Raw genomic sequence first — 20,068 nt, 5'->3', positions numbered from 1 at the left:
AATCAACTCAGTTGGGCTTAGAATCTGTGCTTCTAGGGAGCGTAAATATTTTAAATCTTGCCATGAATTCTTTAGTAACAGCATAAACCCCAATGCCACTTAAAGTGTCCTCTAACCAGGGAAACTTTCTCTGATGAAGTGCAGACTTTGCCTCATACCTCTAGGGGACTGTTATCTCAACCAAACACTCCCATCTCCTCACACATTCATCGCCCCAACAAGACAAGTGACAGACACTTCTCCTTAATGCTTTCTTTTCCCCAGTTCCCCCTTATCCAATCTACCCCAGGTGTCACAAGAACAGTGGTTGTATGGAACAGCTGGTTACTTCTTCACTTGGCCTTGTGACAATCTAATGTGGTTCTCCTGACAGCAATAGGTAGGTATCCACAGAGCCCAGGTTAAACTACCAAAGTCCTGTCCAGCAGGCATGGGACTCTGTGAAAAACCTGGCCTTCATTCTCTAGGAGCTGGGCTTTCTTTGGTTGTTTAGAGACCCTGGTTAGATATCTGGAGGGGAGGCCCCCAGAATGTTAAGACCTTTCACAATTCTCATTCCTTAAGGCACTTTAAAAGTGACTTACTGAGGATTTATTCAAAAATTTAGTTTGTGCCCATTTATGCACTTTTTGATGCATAAAGAGGTCCTGAAAGATTAGGACCCCATGCACCCCCATCCCTAAGGTTCTTCCCCCCCCACCCCCACCCCCACCCCATTTGTTTTTTAACATAAAAATATGAAGAAGGTCAAGTATAGTCATCCCAGTAGCTGGCGATCTCAGAAATGTAGACCGTGAGTTTTCACAGACCCTAACCGAGTGGAATGGAAGGGGCTTTTGAATCTTAAACAAAGACATCCTTTGTCTCAAATGCTCCTCAGCCCTCTCCTCTCCCAGTGAACCAACTTTCGCCCCCTCAGTGATCCTACAAAGACTTCCACACATACTTAATTTTATGCACTTTATGTACTACTCATCGTGTGCAATATTAAGCATGTGCAGGATCAATGCCCAAGTGTGATATCATAATCCTACTAGTTCTCTAGTCATCCATAGAGTCATAAGAACGTCCATTACTGGGTCAGACCAAAGGTCCATCTAGCCCAGTATCCTGTCTTCCGACAGTGGCCAATGCCAGGTGCCCCAGAGGGAATGAACAGTAATCATCCAGTGATCCATCCCCTATTGCCCATTCCCAGCTTCTGGCATCTAGAGTCTTCTAGGGTAGGTAAAACCTGAATTTCTAATGTAAAAAAAGATCTAACAAACACACCTATCTTTCATGCCTTCTTTATGGACCATAAAGAAACAGAGCAGGGTGCAAGCCCAATTTGGTGGGGTTTTTCTTTCTTCCCCCACCCCTCTTTTTTCAGGACAGGATTACGTGAAGACATTTGTTAAAAAACTCTTCTGTCTTTTCTAGTCAGAGCATTTTCTTTGGAGACACCGAATAGTCATTAAAACAACAGTTCGTCAGTCAGTAATATTCACATTTATGTACTTATTCACCCATCCTTTCTAAAGTTCAGAGATCTCATAGGAGTGAGTCACCTGTCCACCCCAATAGACAATAATAATGGAAACACTTTAGTGTGTGTATTTTCAGTACAACCACATTCCAGTACAATCACAGAATCAAAGAGACACCTTCTGCTTCCATCCCAACCCAGGAACAGGTTTGGCTAGAAACAGGTTCCTCTCATGTGTTGCACACCCCACCAATCAAAACCACTTTTCCCAAGCACTCAGGGCCCTTTAAAGACAGGCTGAGCTACAGCGGGGGCTTGCTTAGCTTTACAGGTGTGGTTGAGTTTCTGTGGGATAGCAGCACAGTAAAGAAGGTGAGTAAATTGTTGTATTCCTTTTAATGAGATATTCAAGGTACTGCTGTGTGACAATAAATAAGGAGGCTTTCATAGTTAATGGTTTATTTTAGTTCTCTAGCACTAGAAGTGAGTGGGTGTTTAGTAATTGGGTGGAATTAACTGCAAGAGCTTATTAAGTATCTTTTCTTTTCTAGCTGCAGGCTGCCTACTCTGTATTATCCCTTTAATTTGCTTCTTGAAGGTATATTAAAAAAGGAGCATTATGTGTTGCCAACATATCTGGGGGGCAGGAAGTAAGGGTCACAGCTAAAGTGTGAGTGCTACACTTACTCCTCTTCTTCTGAAAGAAGCAGAAGGGTGGGGGGAAACCTCTTCTGGTTTGGCTCTATAAAGTTAATGAGGGAGGGAAGAAAACAATTGTTCATCCCAACTTTATTTCCTAGGTGATTACTCTGGATAATTGAACAGGCACTCCAGTGTTCTGACAAGCATGCTTTCATAGCAAACAATTTCTCTCTAAAGGACACTTAATTAGTAAGTTTGGTTGAGGCTTGTTTGGTGAGGCTGTTTCATTACTGTGGTCTGAATTAACTGGCTGGCTACTCTTCCTTTTCTAAACCTCTAATGTTTGAGTGCTGTTAAACAAGCTGCTGTTTCATTTCAGTGGTGGGTGAAATTATTAGAGGAGCTTGTTGTATGTACAGTCGTTCAAAGACCGCAAAGTTACTAAGGGCAAACCAACACTTGTAAAATGCTCCGCTCCTATAGAGTTTGTTTTTTATCGGGGGTAGCTGTGTTAGTCTGTATCCACAAAAACAACAAGGAGTCCGTCCAGTGGCACCTTAAAAGCTAACAGATTTATTTGGGCATAAGCCTTTGTGGGTAAAAATCCCACTTCATCCACAATGTTTAAAGTATTCTATATGGTGGCTAAATTTATCCATAAGATTATATCTCTCTCCCCTCATCTTTAGTTAGTATCTTAAATTTTGGAGACTAACTGTCAAAGTCCTTGAGGCTTTTTCCACTAAATGTCATTTTGTCTAATGAAAACCTGTCTCCCCTACTGTCAGCCCTCAGTTACCCTTTAGCAGCTGTTCAGAATGGGACTTTAGAGAGATTGGGGGGTGAGGGTCTAATAAAAATATTACAGCTTCTGTTGGTGACCGGGACAAGCTTTGAGCTTACACAGAGTTCTTCTTGACCTGAAGAAGAGCTCTGTGTAAACTCATCTCTCACCAACAAAAGTTGGTCCAATGAAAGATATTCTCTCACCTACCTTGTCTCTCTAATATTCTGGGACCCACACAGCTATACCCCTGCATACAAGAGTGGAACTTGTATTTTGAATGCATGAAGAAAGCAGAATGCAGTAACCCTCCATGGTTAGGCTGAGAAATGGCTTTAAGAAACACACCTTGGTATTTGGCTGAAGTCTCTCATTCTCCTCACATGAGTGAAAACATTTTTCTAAAGCTGGAAGGGAAATGTTCTGTAATCTGGGCTTTGTTAATTAGAGAAATGGAAGGTGTGGTCCTTGCCCCTCTCAGATGAATCAGGTTAAAGGCAGGTTAGTGCTGGGTGGGTGAACCAAATCTTTCTGCTGCTGTAAGGCTTGGTTTGTTTGTTGTGCATGAATGACTCTGAATGTCATTCAAATGAATGTCACTGCTGACGCATTTGGAATGGGCACCTTGGATTGAATGATGGGTAAATCCTACATGAGATTGCTCAGTAAAACGACTGGGTCCCTTGTCTCTAGCCTCTTACCGCACTCATTAAGAATGTGATGCAGAAACAGCTCCATGAAAGTGAGAGGGAGGGGGTGTGAGGAGAGAACTGGTAGTACATTAGCCTAGTTGCTATTCTGAGGGGAGCACTAATGTGATGGGCAAGTTGGAGATGGGGCAAGAAGAAAAGATGCAATGCTGCCCCCCCCACACACACACTTAAGTGGTGGTGCCTGCAGAATGAAAGACTTCTGTTTTTTTAATTAATTAATTATGAGATAGCCCATCTCCTAGAACTGGAAGGGACCTTGAAAGGTCATCTAGTCCAGCCCCCTGCCTTCACTAGCAGGACCAAGTACTGATTTTGCCCCAGATCCCTAAGTGGCCCCCTCAAGGATTGAACTCACAACCCTGGATTTAGCAGGCCAGTGCTCAAACAACTGAGCTATCCCTCCCCACCCCGTTGTGCAGAAGGCAAGGCTATATGCCCAGTTTCTTCTGTAGTAGTCAGTATTAGTGTTCAGCTAGAGTTACCTGGAGTGCTGAGTGCACATGCCCTTATCCATTTCACTGTCAAGTTTATGAGGAATAGATCAGGTTGTCCACTTCCAACACAGGAGTTAAGTATAATGAAGGCCTAAAAACTGTCTTGAGCTGGACTTGCTGGAGCTGCTGCTGGATGAGAGATGTGGCTGCTTGGTTCCTCTGAAAAACTGGCTTGGTTTGGGCACCCAAAACACTAATGGACTTAGTTCTCAGTGCATCCTTTCCACTTCCCCCCACTGGCCTTATGAGTCTATCACAGCCTGTTGTTGTGTGTAGGGGGAGGGAGTATAGGCCAAGCCCATTCCTAGTGCAGCTTACGGGGCACAGAAAGCACAGACCTGCCCATAGTTTACTGAAGATCAGTGATGCTGCAACTCTTGAAGTCTGACTAACTTACCGAGTCCCACATGCTCTAGGGAGACAGAGGAACTGGGTCATGGCCAGATTTTGGGAGTGGCTGGTGGGACAGCTGAGGGAAAACATAGGGTGCAATGGGTGGGTGGGGGTGGAACAGCAAAGGGGTTTCAAATGATATCTACTGAACAGTTATACCTAGAACTGCAATACCCTCGATGTGGTTACTCTGAAATCTAGCAAGAGTTTATCATTTGACTTAACTGACAACAATGATTCCATTCAAGCCGGAGGTCTAGATTTCCCCTGAGAGGGAGGAAACCCAACCCCTGGCTTTCCTTCTGTTTCATATAGACCTAATATATGAAGCACTTGGGGTCCTATGTGAAGCCCCATCTTTCCCCTGCCTTCAATTGGACTGGAGGCAACTTGCGTTGGGTTGGAAACCAATACAAAAACTTTCTTTATATGAAAGACTTAATCCCTCCTCTGGACACCCTCGACTAAAGACAACAGACAGGAGTTGCTGGCCTCCATCTCTTTGTCAGGTATGGGAGGAGAAGGCCCTCCTACTATTCCAGATCAATGTAGATTTGAGGTCTTCCCTACACTTACACGTGTGCAATTCAACCAAGGCTAACGTGCAGAGTTTCTTCTCTTGCCTCTGCAGGTGCATTAACGTAGCAAGTGCTGTGCTAGTTGCTCTCACTTGTAATTTATCCCTGCTCTGAGGTGTTTAGAATGGGCTGATTTGGGATGTGTGAAGTCCCAGGGCATTCATAGCTCATCTGTTTCGGAGGAGAGTTTCTCTGGTTGCCCAGTAGGTCCAGACATTGTCATGACACCTGGCATGGTTTTCAGTCTCAACTAGGCATTCTTCAAAGGTAGGGAAGTACTATTTCCCATCTGTAACATGGAGAATCTGAGGAAGTAAGTTTCTTGGTGTCACACCAGGAGATGGTGGTAGAGTTGGGCATAGAACTCAGGGCTTTCTGACTCCTACTGGTGCGCTATGCTCTGCATAATGCTGCCCCATGTTACTGTTCTCATAAGGCCTTCTAGTAAAGGTTCTCTCCCTTCTTTGTCTCTGCATTTATTTCATTCTATTCAGCCTTTACTCTCCTTGTAATTTCATGTTCCCTAGTAAAGGGCTGGTGTCTCCACCATGTTACTAGGAATCTGTAACTAGGCAGCTGGCACACAGATGGTGAGGACTATATACCTGCCCCATTCCTCCTCCCAAAAGCAGGTATTTTTGAAAGCTGACCCTTTCTTTCTGTGGAAGTCCTGGAGCTTCTCTCTTGGGCATGGGTGCACACAGTAGTAGCAGGCTTGGGGCAGGCAGGATCTGGCCAATAGAGGAGGCTCTGAGAACATGCAGCATATCCAAAGTTTGCAGAAGGCATTTAGCTCATAGGGGGTGAGGGTGTGGCTGGGAGGACACATCCTAAGCAAGATTCCTCAAATAACTGGCTGGTCTGCAATAACCTGGGGTTAGTTACACATGAGGACTTAAGCACTTTACACCCACATTTAGACACCACTGAAATCTTCAACCCCCTTGCTCAGCTGCTGCCTAACTCTATTGGGCCTTTAGGACCCCAAGAGCCTGAATTTTGACCATTAAAGTCTCCAAGTTGCCTATGTTTCTGCTAGAGAGTGCATCCAGCCACCTCAGTCTAGGTGCCAATCTCAGACCTCGGACACAGCAGGATCCTCAAACTAGGCATTCCCCTGCAGACCTGACCCAGTGGCTGTGCTCAAAGCACCCTAAAACTCCCCATGGCTGGTGGAGAGGAGGTGGTTTCTCTTATAACCATTAGCCCAGTGGTTAGAGCACTCACCGGCAATATGGGAGACCCATGTTTAATTCCCTCCTCTGCCTAATGTAGAGCAGGGAATTGGACAAGCATTTCAAGTGGTTAGGGCACTCCCTATAGAGTTATTCGCACTCCCACTCCGGTCCAATATTTATTTCACACCCAGTGAAACCGCTTCAACAGGAGACACTGAGGGAGCCCAGACATCAGAATATCCCAGAGCTTAGTGGTTAGAGCACTGACCTGAGACATGGGAGACTCCAATTTGAACATCTTCTCTTCAGGCAGAGAGGGGACTTGAACCTGTGTCTCCCCCACATCCTAGGTGAGTGCTCTAACCATTGAGCTAAAGCTTATAAGGGGGAGCTGCCACAAACTTCCCCTCTTCCCCTGCCCTGTTTATTCCAAAAAGCGGCCTTGGCACCTGACTCCACACCTGAGAATCCCTAGCAGAGAGAGGTGCTTCCTCCCAGCCCTAGCTCCTCGGCATGTTCCCATTGGCTAGCTTTGGTGGTTCCCTGCTGCTTTTGTGGATCCTTTCCTTAGGAGCCTCTCTCCATGGTATCCCTATTCATTGTACAGGGAGCCTGGGTACCTGCTCCAGGGCTTGTGGATTCCACTTGGTGGCAGGAGACCTAAATTTTGAGTGCTGCGACACTGAGAATTGCAACACTTAAACACCTATCTGGATCTAGCTCCTAGTTTCCAACCTGTGCCCCAGAGCAGCCTTGACCCACAACAATCTGGTCCAGAAAAAGCCTCCTTTTGAGCTTAGAACCATCTCTTTCCCATGAAGTGTGCAGAGCACTGTTCAGGTTCTAGTAGGGATGATTTCCTTCCCTTCCACGCTGTCTCCTGTGTGAGGCTCTTCTAAAACTACACTGTCCTCAGAGCTTGAGGCTCCCTAAAGAACTCCTCTTCTTTCTTATGTACAAGTGCATACAGCAGACAGTGGCTAAACCAAACTGTAGGAACGGTGTCCAATTTGAGGTTGGCAGGTCTGCAGCACTGTGCTTGGGTGTCTACACGAACCAACTACATTATGGTAGGACTACAAGTGGCGCATCCCCAGAGAAGTGGTAAAAATGCCTGAGGTCTCTCTCTGTTAGCAACTCCACCACTGCTGCAGTTGCATGGAATTCTGGTTGTCTTTTGCCATTCGTGTAAGAATAGCCTTAGAAAAGCTGTTGTAGAGGGAGGTCATGGAAGCTTAGGTAACTCTTCTTTCTATTGGTGTCTACATGCTTGGTGGTCCACCAGAGAACTTCCTGTGGCTTGTTGGTTGCCCCACTGCAGTTCAGAGGACCTAAGGAAGTCTGTGGGAAGGGAGACCAGGGCTTAGTAAAGAGGAAGAGGTCATCAGGTGTGCATTTCTTCTCAGCCCACCTTTTCCTATGCAGGGTAACGTTGCATCCCTCTAATATTTGACTGTATGGCTTTATCTATACTAACATTACTAAGATTTCTCTCTGGGGTTAGCAACAGTATGGAAATTCGAATAAGAAATTGCTAGTGTAGACATTCCAGGAGTGGACTTGTTACCTTATCCGCTCGTAAACTTTACCTGTCCCATTGGTATAGAAGCTGGTATGAATGAGGCCTAATTTAAGCTTCTGTTGACAGCTCGGGTTTTGTGCAGCTCCCCACAATCACAGTTGTTGTGGGGTTTTTTGTTTCTTTTGTTTGTTTCCCCCACACACTCACACACTCACTCACTCAGTCCCCCTTGGAGGAGGGCTTTTATCACCTTCCCATCAGATACAGAATCTGAACTTGTCTTTTTCCAGGGTTCTTGACCCTGTGGAGGATGCCGTGCAGCTCACTGGAGAAGAGTGAATTCCATGTGGAGTGCTTGGGACTAGAATGCAGGGTAGAGAGTTTGAGAATGTAGCTGGAATGCTACTAAGCTAGTATTCCATGTTCCCGCTGCTAGTGGTTCAACTTCCTCCCTCACGCCCTCTCTGTAAGGAGTGCTTTAGGGTAGCTTCAGTTCCCAACCTGGGTGTCTCTCACTAGAAAGACACTGGGTCAGATTTGCTGCAGGTTATCTGCTGTGGAAACCAAAGGAAGTAGCACTGCTTCAGAGACAGAAGCCATAGCCTGAAGTACGCAGTTGGAGAAGGAGACGATGATCTCGCCAGTAGGTATGAGTCGGGAAGAAAGAAGTCACCAGAAAGTTTATATACTAGCTATAAACCAAAGCCCTAGACTAGACTGCTGTGATTTGCTGGCATGCAAATAGACCAGATATCTCTGACCTGGACCCGAAGCTCTATAGGAAAATGAGCATGTTTGGTGTTTATGACAAAGCAGAAGTGGCCATCACAAAACTGGCTCATAGTTCAATTGTGGTGGAGTTGGGGGAGAGGTTACAGGGTAAATAGCTGTCTGGGATGGAGCAGATGTCTTCAGTGAAGACGTGTGTAGGGTCCATCCAACTCTTTAACTCCTATGCCTTGTCTTTATGGTATACACAGGGACTGTAGCTGTGATGTAGCTGCATTAGTGCTTATGCTACAGGTTTGCACTATGATGCTGCCAGCTGGTGGGTAAAAATCCTAGTGTAGGCAAGGCCCGAACCATCTCCAGCAGCCCACACAAATATTGCTGATCTCCCTGCCACTTGGATTACTGCGGGAGCTCAGACTACTAACAGGATAACTTTCCCCAGCACTGACACTTCCCTTCTGAAACTGGAAGCTGAGGAGAAGAGTGTATGTGGGGGCTTGTGGGGTTCTGTTTGGACATTATCCCTGAGAAAAGCCATTTCTGGAATAAACCTGTGAGACTTGTGTGTCCTGAACACTTTTCTCCCCCCTCTAGGTTGCATGAGGAGCTGAAGATGGCGAAAGGCGATAATGGAGTGCGCTTTTTCCAAGCCCTACTAATTCTTGGCAATGTGATTATTGGGGTAAGTGATCTGAGGCTGTGAGGGGTGGGGGTGGAGAGATGGTTTCTTTAGGGGCTCTTCACTCCTCATCAGATGCATTGTAATAAAAGGCACAGCCCAGCAATGGGGTCATTCTTCATGTTACCACTTCAGTCTAAATAAAATAAGTGCAAGGCTAGGTGAGAGGTCAAGGTCCAGGCTGAGTCATGCAAGCAAACTAATTCTGTAAGGGATGGATGGGTGAGGGTACCTGGCCTGGTAGGAAGTAGGGGAAGCAACAGCACATCTAGAAGAACAAGCTTTTGTGCCATGGGTTCTGGAGGGAAGAGCCCTGGTTCCTGAACTCCTCTTTCCAGCCCAGCTCCTTCCCACAGTGACGGGAAGGGTTATGTTCATGCCGTTCTTAAAGGAATGCTCCAAATCTAGTTTTAAGACAAGCCCAGCAGGTATGATCTGTGCTGGCCTGGGGAAGAGAGGGCCTACGCTCAGTGGGTTTTATGTTTCCAATACCCATGGGAGGACAGAACACAATGGATTGTGGGCCTGTGGGGAGGGAGTGGTCTCGCTGGGAAGTTTGTGCCTTGTGTGTGGGGCAGGAGGAGGAATGTGATTAATAGAAGCTCTCCTTGGACATAGCTGTGGTACTGCTTTGGGCTGACCTGATGGGAGTCTGACTTCTGGTTCTCAGATGTGCGGCATTGCACTGACGGCAGAGTGCATCTTCTTCGTGTCGGATCAGCAGACTCTGTACCCTCTGCTTGAAGCCACTAATAACGATGACATCTACGGTGCAGCCTGGATTGGCATCTTTGTTGGCTTTGCTCTCTTTAATCTGTCTGTCCTGGGCATCATTGGAGTCATTAAGTCAAACCGGACAATGCTGCTGGTGGTAAGTGAAGTGATATTAGTCCACAGGTCGTTAACAGACTGAGATCATGTTATTCCAGTCTTCTGCCCCCTGTGCTCACAAGCTGTTGAACACAGCAACTTCAAGATTTGGGTTGTAACTGTCCAGGCCTTAAATGGCATTAGGGCCCTATGTGCCTAAAGGGCCACCCCTTTCCTCTTTGACACCTAGGACAGCCACATTGTCCACAAACAAAAAGAATCTGTACCAGGAAGAGGGACATGAGTGTGGGAGACTATTTCCATGGTAACTAAACCACAACTCAAACCCGTGACCAGGAGGACTGAACCTTGTTCCCTTCAAAATAAGTTGGCCCTTGCTGCCTCAGTTTTGTTCTATCGTGGGGAAAAGTAAATTTGGAAAACCAATAGGGAAAAGGAGGGAAATGGTTCCTTTTTAACTGAACTGAGTCCAGTAGGGGGTTCATATCATAACAGGCTTCCCTTCCGCCATTATCTGGGTTGGTTTGAGAGAGATTCTGAGGGAATAGGAATCAAAATGGTGGTCTTGTGGTGGGTTCTGATGCCTGTCACCAGGTCTAGAGGACGCAAACACTGCAATGGAAGGACTGTAGCTGTATTAAAGTTGTCTGGGTTTTTAGAAAATATAGTGACACCGTTCCTTGGGATACCTTAATATGGCAGCATGTGGCTACAGGTGTGGTACAAACGCCTTGATTGGTCTTTGAGTCTCCAGCAGAATCCTGAACAACATATTTGACATGGTCATACAGTGTAAATCCCTATTGACCACTCAAACTTGTCCTCATTATTTGCTGCTGGGTGGCATCAAATACTGATACCTCTACCTAGGCTTCTGAACATCAAAGTAAGATTAAATCACTGCTGTGAGGAAACTTCGCCTTCCATAATATCTATATGGTTGGGACATGTTTTGGAGTTGCTGGACAAGTCATGGACAATGCTAAAATGGTGTTTGGATGCTTAGTCAACCGATCATTATGCAGCTTCTTATCTCTTTCTTCAGAAGCTCTATTAAAGAGGCAGAGTGGAGAAGTCTGATCTGTGCCTACAGCATAAAGAGCAATCTAGAAATTCTGTGAAACAAATTTTAAGACTGATAACATAACTAATTTTCTACACCCTGTAATAAACCTCAAACTTGCACTCTCAAGATATCAGTGGGGCAAAGAATGTAGCTGCTTCCTAAGAAGGATAAGACACCACTATTGATAATCAGAGTAGTCGGAGTGCCATTAGGCAGAATACAAATAAAATGAGCATATGAACCCTTATGCTCCAGGGAATAAGACAATCACTAATGACAGGGCTTCCCTTAAATCCAGATTATGGAATGTATCTGTTAACAGGGTAGAACTTGGATGAATGGGACTCTCACGGTGGTGGAACTTAATTCTGAGTCTCAGGGTTGTTCAGGTATGGTACGGGTGGAGGTTAGTGCTCATAGGATGGAATGGGGAAGGAACCCTGCTCCAAAATACTTTGACTCTGATGTTGTAACACCACACTTTGAAATGCATCGTGTTGTGAGAATAGACCCAGGTTGGAGAGCTAACTGTACTTTCTGCTTTGCTTCTTTCCCAGTATATCATTCTGATGTTGGTCACCTATGGATTTGAAGTGGCTTCTTGCATCACAGCAGCAACTCATCGAGATTTTGTGAGTGGTGGTTTTCCATGCATATTCTCTCAAGAGTAGGATGGAGGTGGGGTGTTGGAACATGTCCACAAAATGCTAAAGCGCTAAGCATACAATGCAGCTATGGCAGAGTGGAAATCTGGAGAGGGCTGGCTAGAGACTGGACAGTAATGGATACTGCTGAACCATTGAAGAGAGGGCCTAGTCTCCTAGGGGCATGTGTAATTCCATAACTTGGGGTCAAGGAAAGAAGACTTTCTTTATGCAAGCTAAGTCTGTCTATTAACTGAGGTTACTGGACCATGACCTGTTTTTCAGATGCAGATTGACAATGCTATTGTAGGTATTAATGATGGAAGACCTCTGGTCCTACCATTTGAGCATTACTAGTGTAGGGGAGAGACCCATGTAGGTTCTTCCAGCTGTTGGAAAAAGTTGTACGTGTAGTACTTGGGTCCAAACAAACCTCCAGATACTAACAAACCGCTTCTTCCCTTGCCGCCTCCCCAGCAAACCCTTCTGAGGACATGTTCAGCTGTCTGACTCTGGAAGCATCAGAAAACCCATAGATACCAGAGTCCTTCTTCTCGAACTCCTAGCATCTCCGGTTGGAGGAGGACTTCCAAACAAACTTAGTTGTCCAAAACTGTTTGCTGGTTCTCTACTCCTAATGAAGCAGAAAACCTACTCAATTCAAAAAGGCATCTAATAACATGGGCACAAGCAAACAATATGTGTTTTTAATATGGCTAAATGTATCTATCTAGGAACAAAGAATATAGGCCATACATACAGGATGGAGGACTCTAATCTGGGAAGCAGGGGCTCTGAGAAAGATTTGTCAGTAATCGTGGATAATCAGCTGGACATGAACTCCAAGTGTGACTCTCTGGCTAAAAGAGCTAATGTGATCCTGGGGTGCATAAACAGGGGAATGGCAAGTAGGGGAGAGGTTATTTTTACCTCTGTGTTTGGCATTAGTGTGACCACTGGAACTGTGCACAGTTCTGGTGCTCACAATTCAAGAAGGATGTTGATAAATTGGAGAGGACTCTGAGAAGAACCAAGAGAATGATTTAAGGATTAGAAAACATGGCTTATAGTGATAGACTGAGCTCCTGGAAACTATTTAGCTTAACAAAGAAAAGGTTAAAGGATGACTTGATTACATTCTATAAGTATCTACATGGGGAACAAATATTTAACGGGCTCTTCAGTCTAGCAGAGAAAGGTACAACACGATCCAATGGTGGGAAGTTTGAAGCTAGACAATCTTTTTCTAAAAGATCAGCTCTGGGAATAATGTTTTGGAAGTTCTCTGGACTGTGTTATACAGGAGGTCAGACTAGATGATGACAGTGGTCCCTTCTGGCCTTGGACTCTATGAATCTAATAACACCGTGTGTGCTCTCTATCTCACTTGCCCTGTAGTTCACACCCAATCTCTTCCTGAAGCAAATGTTGGAAAAGTATCAGAACCCAGAGCCAGCCAGCAATGATGATAAGTGGATGAGTGAAGGTGTCACCAGGACGTGGGACCGCCTCATGCTACAGGTGATCATGCTCATATAACTGAAGATCGAATCTAAACATTACACAGGTCTGGAATTTCTCATTCTCGCCCTAGAATCTTTCAGTAATAAAAAAGGCTAGAATCTGGCTTGGAATCTTCAGATGTGGCCCTGCCTAACCTCCAGCATCCCAGTGGTGCTGGTGCATCAAATGATGCTTCAGGTCCCTGAAATATCTGTCAACATGTTACTTTTCCTATAAATCTATATTTATGCCTGGTGTGATGAAAGCTAGTCACTGTTCTGGGAGTGGGGGTGTGGGGGAAGGAGAGAGAAAGGGGGGAACCACTGAGGACTGGATGTCAGCTCCTGTATAATGCTTGTAGCCCTGTGTTGCAGGGGGAATATAAATTTTCTGTCTTTTTTTTTTTTTTTTTTTTTTCCCTTCCTTCTCCCAAATCCAGAATCAGTGCTGTGGGGTGAATGGCCCCTCTGACTGGCAGAACTACATGTCTGTGTTCAGAAGCAGGAACAGTGACTCAGAGTTCCCTTGGCCACGCCAGTGCTGTGTCATGGATGTCCAAGGAATTCCAATCAACTTGGATGGCTGCAAATTGGGAGTTTCCGGCTACTATAATAATAAGGCAAGAATCTCTCTCCACTTTTACTGTAATTCTCATTGATTAGTGGGATTATCTCCATGCTTCATTTGTAATGAAAAGAGGTGCCAGGGCTAAAGCAATTATTTTACATTTATGACTGATGCAGTAAGCCCAGAGGTGCTGGGGCTATGAACTACCAAGCCTAGAGGTACCAGGGCTCAGCCCTAGGCACCAATTAAGCACTGGATTACCCCATGGGGATGGGGGCAGAATGCCACTTGAAGAACAATGGGGATTGGAAGCTTATGACATACTAGGGGGACAGGACAGGATAGATCTGCTAGTTTCCAAAGCCTTTCTGAGGAGGAGATGCTTCTGTAATTTCCTGTCCATATCACTGGCCCAGGACAGAGTAGTACAGGAGCATTTCTGATATTTAGGACATAGGTAGGGCCTTACCAAATTCACACCCATGAAAGATGTGTCACGGACCATGAAATCTGGTCTCCCCACGTGAAATCTGGTCTTTTGTGTGCTTTTACCCTATACTATACAGATTTCATGGGGGAGACCAGAGTATCTCAAATTGCAGGTCCTGACCCAAAAGACGTGCAGGGAGGTCACAAGGTTATTTTAGGGGGTCATGGTATTGCCACCTTTTCTTCTGCACTAACCTCAGAGCTGGGTAGCTGGAGAGTGGCAGTGCAGAAGTAAGGGTGACAATACCATACCATGCTTTCTTCTATGCTGGCGGTGGCGCCACCTTCAGAGCTAGGATCCCAGCCAGCAGCTGCCACTCTCCAGCTTCCCAGCTCTGAAGGTAGCACTGCCACCAGTAGCAGTGCAGAAGTAAGGATAGCAGTACCGCAACCCCGCCTACAACTTTTTGGGTCAGGACCCCTACAATTACAACACTGTGAAATTTCAGATTTAAATAGCTGAAATCATGTAATTTGCAATTTTTAAGATATTTGACCGTGAAATTGACCAAAATGAATCATGAATTTGGTAGGGTCCTAAATGCAGGAGACAATAGAGGGGTGCTGTCCCAGTGGAACTGGTACAAGATGCCAGCCAAGGACAATAGTACCCAAAGGAATTGCATTCTGAGGGTGTCTGGCTTCATGACCAAGAGGGTTGGTATAGTAGCTAGTGTTGAATGGTGACTGATATCCCATACATAGTGACTAAACTCTTTTAACCTACCCAAAGGCCCCCATTCTAGAGGAGGGAAGGGACAAAGCCATGTTGACAGGGCACTATGTGAGAAGCTTTTGCCAACGTCTATGGCTTAAAAGGAACTGTTGGTTCTTTGATGCCTTTCCCAAATGCTAGCAACCTGCCATGGGGCAGTGCATGGTAAAATGTACCGTGCTCAGTTTTTTGGGAGCATGGTGGGCAGCTGGAATGGCAGAATCCAGTCAGTGGAGCAGCCTGTTCCCAGGGAGACGCTGCTGACTGCATGTAAGATGCATGTTTGGAGGTGGGGGTTATGGGGAAATTCAGGTGACCTTAGCTTCTAGCAGCTTAGCAGAGGGCTGTCATCCCCGGTTATATTCCCTGTGGCAAAACAGAAATCTCATGTTCTCCTGGTGATTTGGAGTGAAAGGCATAGTTAATACAGTAAATTGGCCTGAAGTAATTGAGAGCGATCTGTTTCTAGAGGGAATATAAAGCCATAATCTGGATCCATTTCTTCCTCTTGTATCAGGGAGTTGGCAGAGCCCTAGGGTGGGATGCCAACTGTGAACTATCTCCTAAGACCAAGTAGACCATTCTGACCATGGTGGTTGCTTTGCAATCAAAGCATGTTCTAGCTTACTTGTTAATGTCTAACTAGCTAGTTCAGTGTTCTTCTATTCCTAGAGAATGAGAACCCCACCTCTCTCCAAGAGAGATCTGAGCTTGTAACATAGTTGGTAAAAGCAAACTCTGGTCATGACTTGCTTATTGGCTCTGTTCCCACAGGGTTGCTATGACATTATCTCTGGTCCAATGGACAGACATGCTTGGGGTGTTGCCTGGTTTGGCTTCGCCATTCTCTGCTGGACTGTGAGTACCTAATATCTGCTCTCTTTTCCCCTCTTTCCCTCCCTCCGCCCCCCAACAACATGAGGAGAAATGGGGATTGGCACTGGTGAAAGGACTGATCCCTGGAGAACAAGTAGCTCCGCATCCAACCGTAGGGCCGTTCTGAATTGGGAACATGCTTGGGGGGAGGGTAAGGGATGTGGGCTGCCTTGAAGGACAGTCTGCAGATTAAGCTGCTTTAGCTCCATTCCATTAAGTAAGGCTGTGTTCTGAAGATCACCAGTTCTGATCTGACCTCCACATGCAGAGAAATTAATGGCAACTGTGCCTAATCCCCATAAGTGCACCCTGCTGATGTTCAGAATAAAATCTCTGTACTGTATAGCTAACTCACTTTCTTTTAACTCTACAAATCAAAAGCCTCTGGCAATGGACTGATCCCATGGCCCACAAAGTGAAAGCACTTAAGTGTGCTAATAAGTATGAACTCCCCCACCTTAGCCTAGGGGTAGGTGATGAATGTTGCCAAAAAAGTTTGCTGCTGTTAATGCAAACAGATGTTCAGTTGGGTATTCACCACTCCTCTTATTTGCTCTTTGCCAACATTTGTGCAGCTCTCCAGTCTTGCTCACAGAAAAGTGTCAATTACTCTTGCTGGAAGTATTCATTTGGCCAAGCTCTTTGGGCTTGTCATGAGAGCAGAAAAATACAGAACTTGGGAGTATTTGCTATTCTTGATGAGAAATAATCATCTAAGAACAGAGCCGGTGCAAGGAAGTTTCATGCCCTAGGCAAAACTTCCACCTTGCATCCCCACCAGCCCTGCAGCAGCTCCGCACCCCCCCCCCCCCCGGCAGTTCTTCCCCCTCCCCCCCCCCCGGGGGAGCCGTGCAGCAGCTCCCCACCCCAGCTCACCTCTGCTCCGCCTCCTCCCCGCACGTCACCCTCGCCCTAATTCTTCTCCCTTCCCAGGCTTGTGGCGCTAAACAGCTGACTGGTGCTGCAAGCCTGGGAGGCGGGAGAAGTGGAGCAGTGACGGCGTGCTCAAGGAGGGGGTGTAGCAGAGGTGAGCTGGGGTGGGGAGCCCTGCGGCAGCTTTCCCCCCCCCCAAGGCACCGCCCAGCCCGGGGAGCCGCTGCACGGCTCCCCACCACAGCTCACCTTTGCTCCGCCTCCTCCCCGAGCACGCCGCCCCCGCTCTAATTCTCCTCCCCTCCAGGCTTGCAGCGCCAATCAGCTGTTTGGTGCTGCAAGCCTGGGAGGCGGGAGAAGTGGAGCGGTGACCATGCGCTCAGGGAGGGGGCGTAGGAACGCTGTTTTTTTTTTTTTTTTAAATTGGGGGCACCACTTTTTGGTGCCCCCAAATCTTGGCGCCCTAGGCAACCACCTAGTTTGCCTTAATGGTAGCACCGGCCCTGCCTAAGAAATAAATAGTCATAGAAAAAAGTTCAAGACCAACCTCTAGACTGAAATCAATAATACATAAGCTGTGGAACAAAATGCATTAAGTGCTTAACTGCAGAGTTGTGGGCTGCAGATAGCTTGCCCTGCTCCAGCTCAACTGTTGTATTGAAGAGTTGGCTCCTGTGTGAAGACTGCAACCTTCTGTGGCTACCGGGGGTGGATTTGGTGATGGAAATCCCTGACCTGATCCACTGAAAGGTTGAAATGTCATCTGACAATGTGTGTGTTTTTTTTTTTTTTTTTTTTTTTTAATTAAATCTGCTTTCTTCATTATCTAACGGCCGTTTTTTCTTTATAGTTCTGGGTTCTTATCTGCACCATGTTCTATTGGAGCAGAATTGAATACTGAGGATCCAGTGGCCTCCCAACAACCCCTCTGAAGTCTTGGTGCATGAAACTGCATTCGTTCATCTGTACTATTCCTCTTGTACTAATGGAGGATTTGAGGCTCTCCCAGTCCCCCCCATTACCATCCCTTCCCCATCTCCCTGAAAATGAGACAGACTGGTACACTGAGCTGATCCTTCCAAGAAAGAACATGCCTTCTCTTTGCCTCGCTGGAGTTCTGTAGCTTTTACGCCTATTCACTGACTTGGGTCACTGTTCTGAAGACTTCTTGAGTCTGAGAGATGCTCTGATCATTCCAGAGATGGCCTTGAAAAGGGAAATGGCCCATAAATGTACTTGCTCCAGAAAACAATTTTTTTAAACTAGGGCTAATGTAAATGATATCAGAACAAATTTGATGCACAAGGCTGTTGGTATACAGTACAAGTGAGAGATGCTGTCACAACACCAGAGAGCCTTCCTCCCTGCAAGGAAGAGGAAACTTAGACCTGTAACTGCAAGAATCACCAAGTTTATTTAACATTCATATTTAGTTCGGGCCTCTGTTAAAAATCTCCATCTTCTAAGAAGGAGGCCGACTGTTTCTGTTTTCTACCCTCTGCCATACCTAACTTCTCAGTCTTAAAGGATAAAAGCAGGTTACTAGTCAACCCAAATCAGAGGCTAGCTCACTACATCATAATATGCTTCCCATGTTCAAGCCTACCTCTGTTTTTTTTTTTTTTTTTTTTTTTATCACTGATAAGCTATAGGACACCCATCTCTCTGAAATGGTGCCAATGCATGCAATGTTTTGCCTCCTTAATATGACTCAACAGTTTTCACAGCTCCTTGGAGATCTCGAAAAAATGCAGTTTTGTACTCAAATGTGTTAACAGGACAAAATATTCCTCCTTTCCCAACTCCACCAGGCTACTCCACTTTCCATCTCCGGCTAACTCAATGCATATAATTGAGCCCCCTTGATCAAGTAGAGTAATTTGCTTTCAAGGACAACCATTAATTCTTACTCATATGTTCTTCTACAACCTCACTGAACCCCAGTTCTGTCCTAGCATAAACAGTTAAAACTCCCAGTTAAGCAGACAATTACTATTGACCTAAGTCAGGCTTAAATGGGTCCATTCTGGTCTGGTGTAATTCCTAATGAATGTTTTGTAAGTTACATGCATTGTGTGACACGTGCTCCTTGTACAGAATGTTTTATCTGAAATCTGTGTAAGTGTAGGGGGTCAGCTCCTAAGAACCTACCAGCTGCCCTGATTGTTCCAGTGTTTCTGTATATTCTCCAAATCTTTAATAAAAAAGCTGAGTTTCAAATTCTCACAGTCCAGGATCTTGAGTAAATGGAGGCTACACCAGCTGCCTCCAGACACCTAAATGTTGGGCAATGCAGATCTAGGTTCAAAAAGTTGGTGGCTCCAAACTTCTCACAGGTATTGAGTTGCCACTGTCTGCATCTAGAATGTTGTGCTGTGGGGGAAAATCTGGCACTGAACAGACTTGCCAGTCTAATCACAAAGGGCTGTGGGATAGAACTCTTGAATTAGAGGTGGGTCACTGACACAGGGTGGCATTTGGGGGCAGAGGTAAAAAATGGGGGGGAGGGGAGGGAGGAGTTTAGAAGGGAGGGGGGGGAAACCCAACAAAAGACAGGCTGCCTTGGTGGTGTGGTGGCTGCCTCCTTCAAGACTATGGACTCTAAAGCACCCCTACAAGCAGTGTTGAGTCCCAAATACTCTCCCAGGGTTGACTTGAGCAGATGGGTTGGTTCTCTTGCTTAGACCTCTCTCTTGAAGCTACAAGTTTAGTTTTAGATATTAGACATATGGGAACCAGTGACTTCTAAGTCAGGGTAGCAATAGCAAAGAGTTGGAGCTTTTATGTCAATTTAGAGGCAAAACACCTGTGGGGAGGAGGGAGAGTAGAAATTGGGGTATCATTTTTATGTGAGCATGCACACATACAGCTTCTCCACTCTCTCCAAACACACTTCTGGTGTGACAGCCAGCCCTTCACCCACATGAATTAATACCTGCTTTTGTAACATACCCACTTCAGCATGAGATTGTGCTGTTACTTGGTTTTAGGCTGCCCCCAGGAGCTCTGCAGAGCCACAATGCCTGCAAGATGGTCCACACAGCCTCCTCTGTACTGATGTCACTGAAGAAGTGGCTTACAAAAATGAAATAATCAAAACCACAGGATTAGATTGCTGAGTTGAGAGAATATCTTCTCCTTGGAAACTTCTGCTTTAATAGCTGTTGGTGAGGTGGGGCTATCTGGAGGGTTGAATAAGACCCTGAAACTAATCTGACAAGTGGAATGGAGAGCAGATGCCAGATCCACTTCTTTTGTAGGTGAATAAGGAGTGGAAACAGGTCTGCCTAGTACTGTCTCAATACTGCTTCCCCCAAGCAC

The 20,068-nt window shown here is 45.8% G+C and overlaps 1 protein-coding gene across 1 annotated transcript; it reads left to right on the top strand.

Annotated features, from left to right (window-relative positions):
• Positions 1–1,765: 1,765 nt before the first annotated feature.
• On the top strand, positions 1,766–18,361 carry UPK1B (uroplakin 1B). Its single transcript, XM_034758582.1, has 8 exons — positions 1,766–1,840; positions 9,099–9,186; positions 9,854–10,054; positions 11,638–11,712; positions 13,123–13,245; positions 13,667–13,846; positions 15,773–15,856; positions 17,598–18,361. The coding sequence occupies exons 2-8, from the start codon at positions 9,118–9,120 to the stop codon at positions 17,646–17,648; spliced, it is 783 nt and encodes a 260-aa protein (XP_034614473.1). The 5' UTR covers positions 1,766–1,840; positions 9,099–9,117; the 3' UTR covers positions 17,649–18,361.
• The last annotated feature ends 1,707 nt before the right edge of the window (positions 18,362–20,068 follow it).

Source organism: Trachemys scripta, chromosome 1 (assembly GCF_013100865.1).
Source record: "Trachemys scripta elegans isolate TJP31775 chromosome 1, CAS_Tse_1.0, whole genome shotgun sequence".
Lineage (NCBI taxonomy): Eukaryota > Metazoa > Chordata > Testudines > Emydidae > Trachemys > Trachemys scripta.
The sequence above is the reverse complement of the archived record's forward strand: the minus strand, read 5'-3'. Positions and strand labels throughout refer to the sequence as shown.